The sequence below is a fragment of the Syzygium oleosum genome, unplaced genomic scaffold (assembly GCF_021117445.2).
Source record: "Syzygium oleosum isolate NSW1041296 unplaced genomic scaffold, Sole_v2.1 Sole_v2.12, whole genome shotgun sequence".
Classification (NCBI taxonomy): domain Eukaryota; kingdom Viridiplantae; phylum Streptophyta; class Magnoliopsida; order Myrtales; family Myrtaceae; genus Syzygium; species Syzygium oleosum.
Window position 1 is genome coordinate 3,230,884 of NW_026607496.1, and position 20,872 is coordinate 3,251,755.

The window sequence follows — 20,872 nt, forward strand, 5'->3', positions numbered from 1 at the left end:
AATAATATTTTTTATTAAAATATTTTTATCAAAAATATACATTTTTATTTTTTTGGGCCATGGCCTAGTCGCTGGCAATGGCAGGTAAAATATTTTTTTTATTAATAACATTTTTTATTAAAATATTTTTATTAAAAATATATATTTTTATTTTTTTTTGCCATGGCCTGATCGCCGGCCATGGATGGTAAAATATATTTTTTATTAAAATATTTTTATTAAAAATATATATTTTTTCTTTTTTTTGGCCATGGCCTGATCGCCAGCCATGGCCTGAAAAATATTTTTTTTATTAAAATATTTTTATTAAAAATATACATTTTTATTTTTTTTTGCCATGGCCTGGTCGCTGGCCATGGCCGGTAAAATATTTTTTTTATTAATAATATTTTTTATTAAAATATTTTTATTAAAAATATATATTTTTTTCTTTTTTTGCCATGGCCTGGTCACCGACCATGGCAGGTAAAATATTTTTTTTATTAATAATATTTTTTATTAAAATATTTTTATTAAAAATATATTTTTTTCTTTTTTATGGCCATGGCCTGGTCGCTGGCCATGGCCGGTAAAATATTTTTTATTAATAATATTTTTTATTAAAATATTTTATTCTCGTCAGATCCGGCGAGGGCGGTCCTCGGGCCGAACATTAGAAGCTAAATTAAAAACCAAGAAAAGGAAGAAGAAAAAAAAATTGATTCTCAAAATTGTTCCTTAATCAAGAAGCTACTTTTTTTTATTATTAATTTCGTTTCCAAAATCGATTCGGGAACAATTTTTGACAAAATTGTGCCCAGAATCAAAAAATTAAACAAACACATTTCTGTTCCCAAACTGATTCTGGAAACAAAAGAACAGAATCAAACACTGTTTGGCAAGTTGTCATGCGCAGCCTAACTGTCTTCACCTCAATAAGCCAGGTCAACACCTAATTCCCGACCTTCTTTGATTGAGGAGGAATCGTCATCACCTCCATCGTTCGTCACAATTGCGCCTCTAGAGCCCATAGCTACTTCTTCATTGATTGAGAATGCTCCAGATTCTCCATTACATTCGAGTCCTCTGATTTAGCCTTTCACTGACTCTTCGCTCATGCCAGCTATAGTGAGGCTCTTGTCGCTTCTCCGTTGGCAGCTCCTCCAGTCATTGCGTCTAACGTGGCACTTGCTCTTATTCCTGTGCAACCCACACCCGTTCCTCTCATCCCCTCACATGGACTAAGGATTATATTTATCCTACCTTGGATTCCTCAAGTACCCCTTATCCCTATATCCTCTTATGGAGTTTCGTCCGACTTTCACCAAAACACATTTGCTAGTCGCATTTATGAAGAATAGAAACCTTCTTCTTACCATGAGGCAGCTAAGGATCCATGTTGGCAACACGTATAAAAGCTTAATTACGTGCTTTGTTGGAAAATCAGACTTGGGAGATCGTACCTTTACCTTCCCATCATAAGCCCATTGATTGCAAATGAGTATATAACATTAAAAACAAGGTAGATGGTTCCATTGAGCATTACAAAGCTTGATTGGTGGCCAAAGGTTTCAAACAGCGGGAAGAAACTTTTTCCCTAATAGCCAAGGAAGTCACTATTCGTTGTTTTCTTTCCATCGCTCTTTTCATGATTAGCCCCTACACCATATGGGTGACCACAATGTCTTTCTCTACGGTGATTTGGAGGAGGAAATTTATATGGATCTTCCAAAAGGTTTACACAAACAGAGGGAGTCTTGGGTTATCATCTCTGTAAATATATGTATGGACTTAAACATGCTTCTCGATAGTGGTATGTTAAATTCACCACTACACTCATAGCTGCACGATTCAGGCAATCCAAACATGAATATGCCTTGTTCACTTGAACACAAGGTACATCTTCAATCTACTTGCTGATATATGGAGATGATACACTTAGTATAGGCAATGATGAATCTGTTATTAAAGAATTCAAAAAGTATTGGAATTCTACCTTTCACATTTAGGATTTGGGGCCTCCAAAAGATTTTATTGGCATTGAGATTGCACGATTAGATAAAGGAAGCTGCCTCAGTCAATATAATGTCTTGGAGATTATATCAAAAGTAGGGTTGTTAGGATGCAAACTAGTTGTTATTTTAATCGAGCATAATGTTAAGTTAACGACGATGGAGTATGATGCGAGATTATCACCTTTAGACGAGGATCCATTGATCAAGGATCTATTGAGCTATCATACACTCGTTGGAAAACTCATTTATCTCACAATGACTAAACATGACATATGTTACACAGTGCAGATTCTCCGTCAATTCATGCATGATCCAAAACATTCCCATATGAATGCATCATTAAAAGCTGTGAAGTATTTGAAAGGATGCCCAAGACTGACAATGCTTCTAACTCGGGATTGTAATATGAAGATGACGATTTATTGTAACATGGACTATGCCACTTGTCCTATGAGCAGGAGATCTATTATTGGATTTTGTGTTGAGCTTGCTTTCATGGAAAACGAATAAACAATCAATTGTTTCATTGTCATAGGCTAAATCTAAATAACAAGCTATGGCTAAGATTGTGAAATAGTTTGGATGGAGGGTCTATTTCGCGAACTTGGCATATGGGTAAGAGGACTGACTACCTTGTGTTGCGACAATAATGCTGCTCTTAAACTTGCAGCAAACCCGATAGTCCACGAAAGAACACAGCATATAGAAGATTTTTTTTTTGTCAGATCAATGTATAAAAGTTGAATGCCATTTCACTAGAGACAAAATTTAGGAAGGAATAATCAAGACAAGAGAAATAGGAACTACAAAATAGCCTACGGATGTCTTTACCAAGTCTCTATGTCAAAGGCAACACAAGTATCTATTGAGCAAGCATGGCATATTTGACATATATAAGTTGCCATCTTTAGGGGGAGTGTTCGAGATATAGTTGCCTTGCTTGGATTAATTGATGATTTCCTTATTCATCTCTTGATTGTTTCCATAATGAGGAGCGGAATTCTTACCATGCAAAGTGTCTATTAATAATTAGAATAATTAGAGACTATATATATACAAGGTTTCTATGAGAAAGTACTATACAGGTATAATTTCCCAATCTTGTAGCCTGTCATCCCTTTCTATATCGTGTCAATTAAAGTATCTTCACAATAGAAATGATGAGTTAAATGCACCATAAGTCTTAAGATTTGTGTATGTAACGCAATCAAGTTATAAACCCTTCAATTAATTAAATTAGGTTCGAAACCTTTTTTTTAAGGCGTTAATACCACGGAAAATCCCAAATTGATACCCCTGTAATAATTTTACCCCAAATTAATTTTTTGACCACAAAAAATCCCAAACTGGTACACTTGTGACAAATTTACCCTTAGTATATTTTCGTTAAATTTTACTATCAAATTGCTTTGTTAAATGATATGCGACAGTTAACTGATGTACCAGTTTTATGTTTTACCCTCCATTTATCACAAGTGTACCAGTTTATGATTTTTTGTGGTATTAATTTAATTTAACGGAAACTAACGTATGATAAATTTGTCACAAATGTACTGGTTTGGGGTTTTTAGTGGTCAAAATATTAGTTTGGGGTAAATTTATCACAGGTGTACCGGTTTCGGATTTTTTGTGATAAAAAAAATAGTTTGGGGTAAAATAATTATGGGTGTACTAGTTCAGGGTTTTTCGTTATATTAACCATTTTTTTAAAGAGCAATCAAGTCCTTTCAATGAACAATATCCAAAATTGCCTCCATATCACGTGTAAATTGCCTAGTTGCATCCTTAAAAACCATATTTCCAGATAATCTTAAAAACTTAAATGCATTTTTTAGTAAAGATTTAGGATTTAACTGGACCAAATTGAAAAGCTTGACTACACTTTTTTTTATAAAGGTTTACAAGTTGATGAAATCAACGGAAAGGATTAAGACTCGTATTGCATTTTATAGATAAGGTTTAGAACTTATCGTGCAATTTTCCCATATATTATAGAACAATAGTAGGAAAAAACGTTTTGTATGGAAATTGTATACAATCCAACTAATTAATAAGGAATTTATGTTGCTGTGTATTGTTAGCTTCTCCCAAAAATCCTCAAGAACAAGGATTAGTAGAATCTCGCAAGATAAAGATTTTATACTCAAACCTCGCGAATACACATGGCAAATCAATAAGAAAGAAAAGTCGAAAGGGGTAAACGTTTTGAAAGGATAGTAATACATTTTATCATATTTAACATTAATGAGAGAAAAAAAATTGAATGAGATCATAGTTGGAGGACTCATATTTGAGATAGATTCTCTTTATCCATTTGTTCTTTGCAATTAAACTTATTAACGGTAAAAATTTGGAAATTTAGACATGTTTAACTAAATAGTTTACTTATTACATGGGTCACCCATAGATTCATTTAGACACATTAACATGCGATGGCATTTAAGAGATTATATGTTAAACGCGTTGTGCCGCTCAAACTACTTAATAAATGTGTTGTGCTTGGAATTCAAGAATACGACATGATTAATAAAAGCATCTTGCGCAAATCTGACTTAAATTTGCCTCAATACTTATTATATGTAGAACTAATTGTCAGCCCCACCCAAACCTGTATGAACTTGTGCGACTATGATATAAAAAAATGCCTTAAAAAACTAGGAAATTTCCCGGGCATGGAGAAAAGGCAATACAAACATCAACAACACGCACCAAACGGTGCGAGTGCAACTATAGTTTTCCGCAACATGCAATGTCATTCTCATCACATATGCAACTATATCCTTATGATAAATGCAAGATCATTCTTCTATCCTTGCTTCATATTAACCACTGGAATCATCGATAATAAGCCATGTGTCTCGACGATGTAAAAGGAGAAGCACCAGATAGAGATGTTTTCTGGGGCTGGGAAAAAGTAGTCACCGGTTTCTTCTTCTCACGCTTCGTCTCTGACCGCAACCAAGCCTCGACTACTGAGTGAAGATTAGCCGAGCTCTTCAAATCATCGACCTCTGCCAATCTCTCCACCCTTCTCAATTCACCATCTTGGATGTAAACAAGATGAGTCGCCCAAGTCTCCAGCCCGTCGAATATGTGTGTAGCATATACTATTGCAGCTCCTCTCTGTAAATGACATTGTTAAGGTGAGATAAGAGCACAAAAAACAGCAGTACAAGTCAGGAAACACCCCAAATGTTTGACTCACAACACACTCAGATGCAAATGCAATAAAAAGTATATAGTTAGCAAGCTTATCTATTTTGGTGACTTCAAACCATACTTTTATAAGCAAGCAAATGCTCAGTCTGTTACTATCTCTGTGTTAGTATCATTGGAAGTTTAGATGTTATAAATGTAGTAAATTTGGTCAACAGTTTGAATCTTGTAATCGTAAGAAGTCAGTGGTGAAGCATTGGGTGCCTGAGAAAAAGGACAGTGCTTGAAGCAAATCACTCTTCTAAAGCAGTCGATGTTATATCTAAGAAGGTTGAGGACATCATTGGCTCTATTTTGAAAATGGCGACTTTGGAAGTGGAGACAGCAAGTTTCAGGTTTTGTCTGATGAGGCAAATTTCAGACGATGAACTGGCTGACATGCCTGATCTGACAGATGATCCCATTGTTGACACCATGGATGCTATTGCAGCTAACAGATCTTCCACAAAAGTTGATAAGCCTTAGTGACGTATTTCTCCTATAAGAACCAAACCTTCGAAAAAAATTCATCAGCAATTTTGATGAATATAATACAGCTACAAAGAGGTAGAAAGGGATCTCGGAATCTCTCTCCTGACTAGAAGAAGTTTGCTATTGCTTCCAGCACTTCTTTAATTCAATGAGTTTCTTTTCATGGAATATTCGAGGCTTTAATAAGCCTTGTAGAAAAAAGGAGGTTAAGTCTCTAGTTATGTAGCATAACGTACTTTTGTTTTGACTCTTCCGAACTGAAGTTCAGGAATTGAATGTTGATCGTATTGTGGCATCAGTTTTCCCCAATTGGGAAAATTACAAACTATTCTTTCCATCGCCTTGGCAGAATTTCAATTCTTCAAATGCTTATCCAGGTTCCACTTATTTTTGCTTGTTCCCAGTTTATGCACAGCTCCATTCTTCTTCAGGAAGATGTTTTTTCAGCCAGTTTTGTGTATGCTTTAAATGAAGTATTTGAAAGGAAGTCATTATGGGAGAATGTCTGCTTTACCCCATGGTGCTCCCTTACCCTGGGTGTTCTTGGGGATGTTAATACAACAAAGATTTTTCTGAAGCAAGCAACTCTGATTCTACTCATGTCTCGGATATGGATGATTTCAATGCTGCTCTGCTAACATCTGAGTTATTTGATCTCAAGTATATTGGTTCCTTTTTTACTTCGACCAATAGGAGAATTTGATTTTGTGGAAAGAAAACTTGATAGAGTTCTGGCAAATGATGCTTGGTTAACCACTTTTCCTCACTCTTATGCTGAATTTGTTCCAGCGGCTTGCTCCGATCACTGCTATAGTTTGGTCGGAATGAAAGGTGCTGATATGGCTCATCCTAAGCCTTTAAAATATTTTAGCTTTTGGAGCAAGCATCCTCTATTTTTAAAGGTTGTCCAGAAGGCCTGGTGTTATGATAAAGAGGGAGTTCCTACGTTCAGTTTCTATCAGAAGCATTCAGATGAAAAAAAATTAAAAGGGTAATACAAGGACCATATCAACTCAATTCCTCAGCAGGTTCCGCAGTGTAAAGCAGAATTGTCTCTTCAGCAGGATATTTTTTGCATGAGGAATTTTCTCTTCGAGCAAAGCTCTGGAAATATAGGATTATGAGGAGTCTTATCTTCGACAAAAGTCAAGGATAACATTGCTAAAGTTAGGAAATCAAAATTCTAGCTATTTTCATAGATCTGTTAAAGTCAGAACCTCTAAGTACACTCTTAGTGTTCTGTATTCTGCAGATGGCACAAGGATTGAAGGGCAATATCGAATACCAAATGAAGTAGTATCCTTTAATAAAGGTTTATTAGGCACTATTGACTCTGTTGTTCCAGTTCTCACTTGCTAATTCGTATTTTATGTTGCAGTATAAGCTGCCAACTGCTTCACAGGAAAATCTTATTCTGCCTATCACCTCTTAGGAGATTACAGAATTTGGACAAGGCACCTGGTCCAAATGGATTTTGTGCACATTTCTTCACTAGTGCGTGACCTGTTATTGGTGATGAGTTCGGTGCAGCTGTCTAATTTCTTTCATTCGTTTAAATTGTCAAAGAGGGTTAAGGCTACTGTTATAAACCTTGTGCCAAAAACATCAAATGCAGCCAGGATGTCTGAGTTTAGGCCTAATCATGTGAATAAATGCATCACAAAGATATTAGCCAATAGACTCAAGAAGATACTGCCTCATTTCATCAGATTGAATCAGTCAGCTTTTGCGGAAGGGAGAAAAATCAGGGATAATGTGCTATTAGCTCATGAATTGGTGAAGAATTACCATAGGGTTCGCAATTCCCTAGATGTGTGGTAAAGCTGATACGAAGGTATTTGACTCCATAGACTGGGATTCTGTGTTGACTACTCTAATCTCTATTGGTGTTCCTACTATGTTTTTGGAATGGATTAAAGTTTGCTTACAATTCCATCCTTTTCTATCAATATTCTTGAAGGTTAATTTCCATGAGAAGGGGTTTAAGGCAACGAGATCCCCTATCTCCATCTCTTTGTGCATGTGATGGAGGTGCTTTCTAGCCTACAATTGCTGCAACCAGAGCTGGGTTTGTCAAGTACCACCCTTCGTGTTCAAGAGTCCAACTAACTCATTTATGTTTTGCTGCTGATTTTATGGCGTTTTTCAAGGGTGATGCTGATTCTCTAAAAGATATTATCAACATCAAACATTATAAACTGCTTCAGGGCAATTTGTGGTCTCAAAGTTAGTCCAGCCAAGACTGAGGTGTCTGTAGCAAGTTATGCAGAGAAGCAGGTGGCTGAGATATTTACATATTTGTGGTTTCGAGAGAGGAAAACTTCCTGTTAAGTATCTTGGGGTGCCTCTTATCTCTGGAAGACTCTGATAGAGATTGCAAACCTCTTATCAACGAGGTTACGGCTAGATTAAATATCTGGACATCTAACAAACTCTCTTATGTGGGCAGGCATCAGTTGATCAAAGCTGTTATATGTAGCCTCATCAACTATTGGTGCTTTTGACCAAAAAAAAAAAAACTATTGGTACCAATTTTTTATTTTTTTTTTGCTATTAAAGTTATACATGCAGTTGAAACAACATGTAGAGCATTTTTTGGAAAGGGGATTCTGAAGCTCGAGGAGGGGCAAAAGTTAGCTGGGACCAGATTTGTTTGTCAAAACATGAGGGTGGTCATGGACTTCGAGGAAAAGTGGAGCTAGTGGAGACAAAAGATAATTGGTTATCAGTCGACAAAAGATAATTGGTTATCAGTCTCCTCAAGGGTGCACATAGTAGATCTCAGCCTCCCAAGTCCTAATTAATGAAGTTACTAGCTAAACCCATGGCAGGAAAAAAAGCATGCAATTACCTGATCACACTCTTCCCTCAAGAAATCAAGGAAATCCATCCGAGTGACAACATCCAGATCAACTGTAATCTCATCAAGTAGAAGAACCTGCACATATGTCAAGCGTCAGATCAGATGAAGAAATGAATACATTTGTCAGATTGACACTCTTAGCAGAGATAATGGATAGCCACTTATGTGGCCAATTCCCATCTTGCAAGTTAGCATTGTGAAGATAATGAAGATCCGAGGTAAAGCTTTCGAGTCAATGATCAAAGAATGCTCAAATATCAAGAAACTGGACCTGGACAGGCCATCGAGCCATTCAACAAAACAGGTCTAAACCAGCCAACTCTCCATGAACGATCATCTTAACAAATGGAATTACCACTCCCCAAAAAATGGATGCCCAACACAGATGCGAATCACATTTGACATCTGAAGTTTTAACTAGAATCTTGAATCTGCAAACCCACTTAAATGCAATTGCACTACTTTCAAACATTCATCAGCCAAATATGGTCATCACCGGAACAGAGTCGTGACACAACCAATACCATTAAAAGACAGTGCTTAGGAGATTTTAGGTCCCAAAGACTTCCAATAAATATCCATTAAATGGATGAAGAGTCTTTTCAATCTTAAATTGCTCATTTATTTTCGTTTTGATGACACCCACATCCTAATCAACTATATGCCCTTAGCATGAATTCAGTACCTGAAATGGATGAAGAAGACCCATGCAAATCTGGACACGCCGACGCTGCCCATCTGAAACCTTGTGCATTCTCCATTGCAGATCGATATCAAGCAGCTCAATCAACTTTTCTCTCCTCACCGGATCAGCCCCTTCAACTGCCATTATCATACACTTGAAAAATTCAGATTTGTAACTTAAGCAGGAAAGGCATTTCCAGTAGGTTGTGAAATGCTGTGCAGATCGAAATGCCAATAACATGACAGAAAAGAAGAACAGTTGTCATAACGAGTGGAGTAATCAAAGAGACAAGTAATAATAGTAAAACAAAAGTAGACCTTCCTTTCTCTGCCCCCCTCCTATCCGCGCCCGCCGCCCCCCCATCCCTCAAACAAATGCCCAACCTCTTCTCTCTTTCCATCTCTCAGAGGACAAATGCTGCTCAGAGTTGTCCATTTACCAATTGGGATTCCTTACAATTCCAGAATTGCATAGAGGGAAATCGAAACATACAAGCAGACTATTTTTCCAAACTGACCTCCAAATATCATATGTTCTGCGGAGAAGTCTCCCTGTAGTGGAATTTCTCCCTGAAAATTTTAGAAGAAACTTTCTTTATACAAGCTACAAAACTGACGTACAGCATGTTATCAACGAAACCTAAACAACCAAGACAATCGCTGCCCCACACTTAGAAACTATGGCAAAATATTCAAGTGTTTCTTAACATTTGCAAACAAACTATACGAAGCTCTTGGCAGTGAAACTTAACAGAGAAAGTCAGAAACAAAGGAAGCAAAGTTAAAAAGAGTCGAGCAAGCAAAAGGAAGTTCTTTCCAGACTCAGTCAATTGTAGAGCTAACGATGGCATAATCCCAGAAATATCGAGATTTTCCTCAAGATTTAATTTTCACAAGTTGGAACTCTCACAACCTGAGATATTAGATGAGTCAAAAGGTCGTGCATAAGCGTACAACCTACCATTACTGGAGCAAAACACAATAAGGTTTCTTTGATCAGATTAAGGTAGCAAGTGGCATGGAGCATTACAATAAGACAACAAATAACAAACTAAGCCATATTCCACTAAATGGGTTGGCTTTATGAATTCTTTTTGCCAAGATAGCGCTTTAAGCATGGAGCCTCACTTCATCATTCATATAAGAAGTAGAAGCGTCACAAAGAGGCAAGATAGCGCTGCCATTAAACGACAGAATCTCTCCCCCAAAAAAAAAATCGAAGTTTATCTGAAGCTTTCTGAGGTATAGTTCTCAATTTTTCATTTGTACTTGAGGATTTCCTAAAATCTATCATTAAATTACAATATGACAGAAAGATTGACGTAAATATATTGTGAAATCGAGAAGACAGTGAAATTATTTCAAATGCCGGTCTCCAAACATATCTACAACAGCCAACAAGACAAAGCCGAGAACCTAATTCTTGTCCCTTGGGATCACATAACAACGTCATCTATCCTATAGATCTCATGAATTATACACACGCCAATGCTAATAAATTCTTTCCCAATTACTAAAAGTTAAAAGCACCACATTACGTAAAAGGGCCAGGGAACTCACAGCAGAGCCAACGGTTTTACTCCAAGATCCTCCCAAATAGGCCAAGTCACCACTGCAGACCAATTGAGTATCGTGAAAAGCAGAGCGATTCAGCACACGGACTACGTTCTGACCTCCGACCATGTGCTTACCCGCGAGAATTTTCAGTAAAGTGGTCTTGCCTGCAAAAAATTATGTAAAATGAATGGTGAATTCACAGACCCAAGAAAGACAACACGACTTCTAAAGAAAACGCGGTCAATCTAATTGTAAAGTAAGCCTAGCACTGATGAGGCAAGCAACTTCTTAGAACAAGATCCTTCGATTCAGCATCAAAGAGTCACCGATCTTCCACCATAAATACTACCAAATAGAAGTTAGGATCCAACCCAACGTAATTCCACAACCCTCGAATGATCATGGAGGAAGGAAGCTAAAACCGTTTTAATTCTGCAAAACCATCTCTATATAAGCAAAATTGGCATATACCCAGATAACAGAATTCCACAGAACCAATGAAACAGAGTCACCAAGACCAAACCTAACTATCAGATCACAAATGGAATGCAGCAACAACGGTATGTATCAAACTAAAAGCTGCCCAAGAACTAGGGACTAAAAAGGGGTGTCAGTCACGACAAGGAACGAACCTGATCCATTGGCGCCGAGGAGGAGGCAACGAGATCCAGGAGACACAGAGAGGTTGAAGTCGAGGAAGAGCGGGGGTTGCCCCTCGTACGCGAATTGCATCCCGCACACCCTCACGCTGTCTCCATCTCCTCCACCTCCATCTCCATCTCCTACTTCCGCTTCTCTTCTTGGCATGGCAACGTCGTCGACACCGACCATTCTCACTCCAAGCCGCCTCCCCACCCCTGTTTCTGCAACTCGCTTTCTGCTAATTCCGTGAGCTTGTTGGCATTCACGTACCCATATATATATATACTACACGCGACCGACTGAATGTGCTCACGTTTCACCACGTCCACGTCTGGGTTTGGTGGGGGCTAGACCTCCCTAAATGCTAATTTGCTATGCTCCGCTCCATTTTCGTCGTCCCCCCTTTTTCGGGGGAGATGCAGTCGTGCTCGCTCTCCTGCCATAAGAAGAAACAGAAGAAAAAAAAGGCTACTTTGTGGTTACCGAAATAAAAAAAAAAGATAATGATACAAATGATTTTTGTACTTTAGTCGAATGTACAACATGATCCTGAACTTTAAATTTGTTCAATGTGGTTCCTGAACTTTAGCCTAATGTGTAATATATTCATGAACTTTTAATTCGTTCAATGTGATCTCTAGACTTTTGGTACATGTTCAATTTAGTTCAATGTTGTTCATCCATTAATTCAAATTTAGGGACAACATTGAATATTTTCATACAGTGTAGGGACTAAATTGAACATGTACTAAAAGTATAGGGATCACATTGAACAAATTAAAAGTTTATGAATGATATTGCACATCATTGTATATTCAGCCAAAGTTGATGGATCATTTGTGTCATTTATCCAAATAAAAAGGGTAAGGTGTTGCTCCTTGAATTTTCCTCGAATTGCAGGGTTTACCTACCAATGTTCTTGCTAAACTCATTTTCTTTCTTACAAGAGTAAAACAGGTGGGAGAGACATTAGCCGTCGATGTCGCGAGATGTTCAATTCGTTCGGGATCTGAATTGAACTCGTGGCCTTACAAAAAAAAGTTTATCATTTCACCACTAGGCCAAGCACCTCAATGGTGTCTATGTTTATTAGGGGTGATCGGTTCCTGGGCGGTTTGATTATCGCCCAAGAACCGAAACCGAACTGGGTTCCCGGGCGAGCCAAGAATTTTGTTTGTTTGTTTTTTTTTCAATAATAAAATAAGGCAAAGGAAGGGAAGAAAACGAAAACAGATGGGCAGATCTCTCAGGAAATGGCCAAGTGACTCATGATGGACCCCTTAATCTTTCACAAAAAGAACTGAGTAACAAGGCATCAATGAGACAAACGAAGACTGTTGAGGTAGGCATCCGACAAAGCCGCAAAATAACAGAGTGAGAGTCGATGGGATGCGAGACAAAGAACAGCAAAAGATTTCGAAAACGTGATAAAAAAATTCGAAATGGTGCATAAAGAACAGAAAAAAAAAAAACAGAGCATTTACCTCAGCCAAAAGCAGAGCAAGAGAGGGAGTTGAGTCGTGACAGTCGAGCTAGAGGGAGGCGAGGCGAGCGACACAATGAGAGGGCTACACAGATTATGATTTTGTTTAGATTTGAGAAAGGGAGCAACTCAGGCTGCATGCAAGAGAGTACTTGAGGCTTGACGGGTTTTTATTTTTTATTTAGTTTTTACAGATTTTCAAGAATATAAATAAAAAAAATAGTTGGTCCGGTCCGGGTGGACGGGTCCACACATGGAACCGGGAACTGGATTGGTGCCCCTTGGAACCGCCCGGAATTGGCCAGTTTGGTCCAGTCCAAGCGATTTCCGATTTGATCAGTCCATTTCTCACCCGTAGTATTTATCGGGCGTGCTCCAGGAACCAGGAGCTTGGAGTGCATGTTCTCATAATTCCCGATCTTTGTGGGATGATGCGGCCAAGAATCGCCATCATCATAAGTTCGGCAAGTTAATCTTCGGATTTACATGCGATCAAGAAGTCGAATTATTCCAAGTTCATGATCCCAGCACAACAAATTTTCACCCGAAGCACCTTAGTGTATCTGGGATAACGAATTATTGCATGCCATTGGCTCTGGCATGGTGGATCATGGAACTGATTGACATTACCTTACTCCAAAGGTTACACCAAGGTGAGCAATACAGTAGTTCAATTCGACAAGTGATCTGTAATGGGTGATCTGAAAACTAGCTCATGCATGAGGATTCATAGGAGTATCTGCTGAATTCGACCCAAGCCCATCCATCTATTCTCACAAAACACAAGGCAATATTTCCTTCGACAAGGTTAACGATTAACCCACAAAAATCTAAGTCCAGTGAACACAATGCCTTTTTTATTAATTTCTCCGTCCGGCATGGCTTGCGGGCAAGCCTAGTAAGCATAGATAGCCCAAAACGGCATCGACTATGTGTTTTGCCTCAAAATATAAACCATAAATCGCAATTTGCAAGGAAATTTCCAAATTGAAAACCCTAAATCGACGAGAAAAGTGTCAAAAAAGTCATAAACCTTTTGCATTGGTGTCAATTTAGTCTTAAACCTTTTTTTGGTGCCAATTCAGTCCTAAACCTTTTGCATTGGTGCCAATTTATTCATAAACCCTTTTTTGGTGCCAATTCAGTTATAAACTTTTTGCATTGGTGCCAATTCAGTCCTAAACCTTTTGCATTGGTGCCAGTTCAGTCATTCCGGCTAATAGCTATTCATGTGTCGAAGAACTGAATTGGTACCAATGCAAAAGGTTTAGGACTGAATTGGCACCAAAAAATGGTTTTGGACTAAATTGACACAAATGCAAAAAGTTTAGGACTGAATTGGCACAAATGCAAAATGTTTAAGACTAAATTAGCATTAATGTAAAAGGTTTAGGACTGAATTGGCACCAAAAAAAGGTTTAGGACTAAATTGGCATAAATACAAAAGGTTTAGGACTGAATTGGCATAAAAAAAAAAGTTGAGGACTAAATTTGCACCGATGCAAAAGGTTCAAGACTTTTTTGACACTTTTCTCGAACATTTCCGGAATGACTCAGAGCAGTTGGTGTCTCATTTGGACGTGGAGATTTTCGAACGAGAAAAATCGTGTGACTGCAATAAGGACACGCAGACACTGCTCATTTTACCAGTTGTTAAGGAATATCATACTTATAATTTGGCTTTGCGAAGTCGATAGACTGCTAGCTGCATGGCACGGGCTCATCTAAAACGATGCTCTTAAAAGCTTCATAACTTAAAGTGAGCGGGTCAAAAACTTTTGAGAACAAAGCTGTATGGTGTAAGAAAGTTGTGACATTCCTAATATTTTTTCCCGACGAGTCACATGTTGTTGGCTCTAGGTGAATATTTGTCTACCTGTATCGAGATTCGTCTAGCGCACAAACTTACATTCATAACTCGAGAAACTGCAATTTTCTTCTGGACTGCAAGTGATTATGTTTATCACGTGAGCTATGGTGGAAATAGCCGATGTCTATTTTGATTTGACATATATAACTCTATTTTTGTAACAACAAATCTCATTGTCCTCATGGTTTTCCCATAAAAATCTAGTTAGATTTTGCCGTGTGCACAAATTTCACTTGACATTGGACTAAAAAACTATCTCCGTTGCAGTGGTCGACCACTACGACAAAGAACAGATTCTCAGAGAGAGAGAGCACGGGCGCTCAGGTGACCATCACAACGATGGTCGTATGAGCTGCAACCAACAGGCGACCACCGGGATGGTTGCCGACATTATAATGGTAGCAACTAGCAAGAGGCATGAAGTGGTCCCAAGCAATGCACATGGAGGTCACTCGTTTCTCTCTTTGGCATTTTAGCTTTTGTAATTTACCTTCTTTCTAATTTTGTTATCCAATTCGGGTACATCCCATCCTTGAAGCGTGGATATTAGTAAAGCGTAGGTCTAGCCAGCAGACCAGTGAGACATTATCGAACACCTAAAGATCTTTATAAGTACATAGCTAGTAACACTTAAAAGTCTTTCGCACGAATTCAGAGAGTGGAGCTATTGCCGAAGTCGTGCATGGAAGAAAGATTATGGCCCTGAGTGAAGAGATGAAACCAGCATGTCCCATTCTAAAGCAAGCAAAAAGGTCACCACTTAGTGACACTCTCTAAGCATCTACTGCTGTCTAGGATGTACTTAGTGACACTCTCTAAGCATCTACTGCTGTCTAGGATGTATGCAGTTGCAGTAAGATGAGGCAAGATTTCATGAACCGACCGGTCATCTCAGGTATGGCCAAAGAATTCTATGAATTTCCAGTAATGTGCTCATGATTTCACAATAAATTGCTCTGACAGGCAAGGCACAATAGCACTTTAATCACATGTTAGATAAGCATCTGCAATTCAAGAACAACTGCAAAATGCTCATTTTTTTGCATAGAGAATAGATATAGCTTATGTTATATGAGCTGGACCGAGCTTATTACCGAGCAATAGGATTGAGACACATTTGGCAACATCAGTGGACTTCAAAGTGGATTTGTTACGACAAAGTTCAAGAGGTGAAACTACCCTAACAGCTCCATTACTTGCAATAGGAGACTCAATTGAAAGGCAGAACTCTGGAACAAAATCAAATCATCAGATGATAAATAATATCCACACCAAAGATCATGTTAAGTTGATGAGCTAATGTCAAGCCTCATTGTCAAGAATAACAGAAGCTACATATGCTGTTGCAATGGGGGACTTTAGAACGGCAAAGATGCAATTTCGCCCGAAGAGAACGAAAGGTGCATGCCACTCCCAGTATTAATGACAAGCAAATTAGCTAATAAAAAGGTGATTTCCACTTCAGAGGCACAAACAGGGAAAAATACAAAGATTGGGATTCCAATGGGGAACTCCACAAATCAGGAGACAAACATGTACCGTATTATCAAGCAGTTGAATGAATCGGAAGATCATACTAATACTTCAGAGAGACTGAATCGGACTCTGGTCCTAGTGGATTTGAAATGCGATGAATAGCATATTGAAACTAGCAGAAAAATATAAATCAAGTGAAATTAGAACTTTTGATAATTGGTGGTACATTGAGGAACCATGTTCCTAATATTTATAACTTGACCTTATGTTAGCTCAGCGAGTAGGTGATAGAACTTGCAATATAAGACAGAGGGGAATGTATGACATACAGAGAGGACAAAGTTCGTTGTTGATACACTCATCATATGGACTTGGTATTACAGAGCCAATCATGCTTATCCAGAATTCAAAGATTGAAAAACTCCTTGTTATCATATTATCAAAGTGAAGAAGCATGATTAGAATAGTGATTTATGTTAGCATGAGACATGGTATCACATACACGAGATACTTTTCACTAGAGACTGTCTAGAGTGCTGTTTTTTCTGGAGAAGTATATGACCCGCTATTCAAAAGTCCTAACTAGAGGTGCCGCTGACCCAAAAAGGGGGGAAAGGGAATTATGAGTACCCATTGCCCATGACCAACACAATCTAAGGACGCAAAACACCAGACAGATTGTTGAAAATCAAAGTACAAAAAGATGCAACACAATTAAGTAAAGTCAACTTCTTTAAGTCTCACTAAGTACACCATTATATGTACTTCCAGACCACTTGAACAATAGCAACAATATTTGATAACAAAGGTAAAAGACCACGAAGCTAGAGACTACTCATTGTTAATTTGATGACGAAGGCAAAGTTGAATCATGAGAAGGATGTGATTCTTCTTTTTCCAAAAGCTGCTGGTGCGGCAGTGGAGGGGGTGGGGGCGGCAGCGGCGGCGGCGGCGGCGGCGGCGGCGGTTGCTCTCCTTGCCAGGTCCAGACAATGTCCTTGAGGGCCGGTCTTATTTCCTCCTTCAGTACCTTCTGATACTCCATTGTGTCCCCACTTGACTTCTTCATCTCCACCAAATAGAAAGCCGGAGTAATCTCAAAGATTTCAGCATCGAAACCGAGGACACCCTTTCTTCCAGCCTTAGCACCTTCAAATTTCATCAGTCCGGCATCCTTCTTCTTAACCTTCAGCCTCAGGCGCTTGGCTATATCCTCGAGCTTCGAGATTATAGCAGAAGCAGGTTTATTCACCGTGAACCGAACTTCCTTTCTTTGATCCACTCCCTCGAACAATCCAGACAAGTCAAATCCTGCAGAATATGATATAATATCAAAAGCATTCAAGTTGCTAAGGCTCGAAGGTTCGTGCTTTGACTCTGCAGTGGTATTTTCACCCTCATCAGGACCGAATAATGCATCAGCATCAAGAGGCGGCGGTTCTTTCACTTCTCTTATGATACATATGGTTCTGGAGTCTAGACCTTTCCGAAACCAAGAACTCTCCATAATCTTGTTCATTGAAATTCTCATGTTTGGGTTCGGATCTAAGATCTTTGAAAGGAGTCGACGCACATCCGGTGCAAACCAGTTTGGAAATTTGAATTCTCCCTTTCCAATCTTTCGATACATCTCCATGAGATTAGAGTCATGAAAGGGAAGGTAGCCAGCTAATAGAACAAACAAGATCACGCCACATGACCAAATATCAGCTTTGGATCCATCATAACCCCTTCGATTGATCACTTCTGGAGCAACATAAGCAGGGGTCCCACAAGTTGTGTGGAGCAACCCATCTTGACGCTTTGATTCTGCAAGGGCGCTCAACCCAAAGTCGGAAACCTTCAGATTCTCATTCTCATCTAAGAGCAGATTCTCCGGTTTCAAGTCACGGTGACAAACACCTCGGCTGTGACAATAATCAACAGCAGCAATCAGCTGTTGAAAGTATCTCCGTGCAATGTCCTCCTTCAGTTTCCCTTTGGCTACCTTGTTGAATAGCTCGCCGCCTTTAGCATATTCCATGACAAAGTAAATCTTGGTCTTGGTGGCCATGACTTCATAAAGCTCCACCACATGCGGGTGCCTAATTAGTCTCATGACCGAAATCTCTCGCTTAATCTGATCAATCATTCCAACTTTCAAAACCTTCTCTTTGTCGATCATCTTGATGGCAACGCTCATGCCCGTGCTGATATTCCTCGCATAATAAACCTTGGCAAATGTCCCTTGCCCAAGTAATCTTCCCACTTCATATCGGTGCATCAGAACACCCCCTCTGTTGTCCATTTCAACTGAGTACTACACTTGCTTTTATGAAAACTTTGTACAATATAACCAGCTACTGATATGTACAGAAATTAGAAGCAAATCATAAATGCTCAACCATCTTCACAGACATCATACTTCAACATAGCATGTTCTCCCAAGTTACACTTTACCCAGGGCATATGAGAAACTATGATGGCTGATTTATCAACTAACTCCCCAACCTCATCCAAGATAATCAAGGGCTCTCCACATAGAGTTAAAGCCCCATCAACCTTCAGAAAAGGATTCTCAACTTTCAAGCACATCTTTCAGCATTCCCAGGTTGTGGTGATTTCCTAGAGAATACTGAAGAAGGGAAGCACACTGCAGAATTGAGTTTCTTGAGGGGACAGTGGAGAGCTAAGCTTAATCTCCTGCAATATGCTAGAAATATATCCTGCAACAAAAAAAAGGTAGACGAGGATGCAGCCATTGTCGCCAAAAAAGAACATAAGATATAAAGACGCAAAACATGACGCTGAAAAGAGCATGACTCTGACTGTAAATAGCTTGAACGCCATTAAAGTAACCCAATACCCATGAGATATGCAACATCCAAGAGCTGCAACCACTACTGAACCAAGAATCAAGTGAAGCAGTTTGCAAATATTCAGATAAGAACTCCACAAAAGGTGAGCAGGTATAAATTGGGAGAGAATGTGCCATATTGCCTGAAGAACGCGGGACATTACAACATGAGAGCAATACAAAATATTAGACATGACATTGATCATAATTTCCTAGAGAACCTCTGGGAAACAGTTCAAAGTTACGGTAATGCAAAGTATCCATTGCGGCACATAGTTGGTCTCTTGAACATCCACAAGTTACAAAAGACGGCTCAATATAAGAGAATGAAACAATCGGACCAAATTCGATGTCGGACTGAACGATGCCCAAAAAGAACTTTAATTCAAAAGAAGAGAAAAATATTCAAGCTTTCCCCAGCCAAGAAAGAATCTTCGAATTTTGAAAAACCATAACACACAGAACATAAACCAGTAACGTGCCAGCAAAATTACGCAACAAGAAGAGCAAACCCACATAAAAAAAGCGAAAAAAATTCGAACAAAAACGCCATACCCAGAAACCAAAACCTATAAAAAAATGAAACTTTTGGAACTCCCCAAGAAATTTTCCAGGACAAAGGTAGCAAAATAAAAAGAGAAAAAGGCATACCTTTATGATAAGATAGAAGAGATCTGACCCGTGTATGAACAAGAACCGGAGGAAGAGGAGGATATTGAAGAAGAAGAAGAAGAAGAAGAAGACGAAGAGGAGGAAGCGAGGCGAGACCAGAAGGGTCGCACTGTAATGGAAAATGAAAAGGAAAATGAATGGTGAGAGAGCTAAAAACCAAAAAATCTCTTATAAACGGCAACCGGAGACAGACCCACCAAGAAATTCATTATTCAATCCATAACATCGAATATTCGCTGATGGTTCTTGGGTCACTCAGCTTTGAGGCGCCTCTCCAGGGTTGACAAAACGTGCAGAGTCCACTGTACTTGGCATTTCATGATTCAAAATGTCGACACCAGTTAAAACTTTCCATGTTATGGCGGTTCTGATACGGAAAGTCCCATCTCTTCTTTCCCTGTTTTGGTGAAAGAGGGTCTCTGGGTCAAGATTGCCGTTGGGTTTAAGGTTTCGGTGTTGACGTCAAACTAGGCGTGCAATTCTCGTACTCCTCTTGTCTTGAATTCGTGCCCGTCAAGCCTCAAGGTTTCCATGGCTTCTGTTTAGTTTCTGTTCAAGCGGGTGCAAGAAAAGAGGAATAGCCCTGTTGTCCATCATAGCCATTTGACGATGGGGATTGCTTGATCTATTTGATAAAGCGAATCGAGTTCGAATTCTCCTTCTACTAGTTATTGGGATTATTAATCACCAACTTAGGTTCCGTTTGATCGCGAAAAATGAATAATTCGAAAAATATTTTCTTCAAAATGACCGCTCGCGTCGCTTGAAATTATTAGTCAGTAAAAAGTATTTTCGTTATCGATAACAACTTATGTATAAACGATACAAGTAATCGTTTTTAAGAAAATACTTTTTCACATCATTTATCCTCCACGAAACTAACCGCACTCTCAATTTGCATTTAATTTTCTGAACTAATTAGGCACTTGCAATGGCCAAATATAGTTGGTAATCTAATAAAGAATGGTTTTTCCAAATTTTCGCGATATGTATTGGTAAATATTTTGAGAATTTAATTATCTTTTTTATTACACGCGCTCAAACAAATCCTTCGAATGCTTCTTATCAAAACCGCGCACGTATGTTATTGACATAATTACCATGCGTG

General features: G+C 38.8%; 2 protein-coding genes and 1 long non-coding RNA gene across 3 annotated transcripts; all 3 read right to left on the reverse strand.

Annotated features, from left to right (window-relative positions):
- Positions 1 to 4,542: 4,542 nt before the first annotated feature.
- On the reverse strand, positions 4,543 to 11,822 carry LOC115685107 (ABC transporter I family member 19-like). Its single transcript, XM_030610117.2, has 6 exons — positions 11,418 to 11,822; positions 10,789 to 10,949; positions 9,747 to 9,798; positions 9,230 to 9,366; positions 8,533 to 8,619; positions 4,543 to 5,117 (listed from the first exon to the last, which is right to left on the reverse strand). Exons 1-6 carry the CDS (start codon positions 11,614 to 11,616, stop codon positions 4,830 to 4,832), a joined length of 924 nt encoding a protein of 307 aa, XP_030465977.1. The 5' UTR covers positions 11,617 to 11,822; the 3' UTR covers positions 4,543 to 4,829.
- A 3,545-nt stretch (positions 11,823 to 15,367) lies between these two features.
- On the reverse strand, positions 15,368 to 15,853 carry LOC130139466 (uncharacterized). The gene is made up of 2 exons (XR_008817636.1): positions 15,591 to 15,853; positions 15,368 to 15,549 (listed from the first exon to the last, which is right to left on the reverse strand). It is a non-coding gene; the product is annotated as an uncharacterized LOC130139466 (long non-coding RNA).
- Positions 15,854 to 16,950: 1,097 nt separating this feature from the next.
- On the reverse strand, positions 16,951 to 20,092 carry LOC115685120 (CBL-interacting protein kinase 2-like). The gene is made up of 3 exons (XM_030610140.2): positions 19,962 to 20,092; positions 19,744 to 19,873; positions 16,951 to 18,961 (listed from the first exon to the last, which is right to left on the reverse strand). The coding sequence occupies exon 3, from the start codon at positions 18,541 to 18,543 to the stop codon at positions 17,098 to 17,100; it is 1,446 nt and encodes a 481-aa protein (XP_030466000.1). The 5' UTR covers positions 18,544 to 18,961; positions 19,744 to 19,873; positions 19,962 to 20,092; the 3' UTR covers positions 16,951 to 17,097.
- Between the last annotated feature and the right edge of the window lie 780 nt (positions 20,093 to 20,872).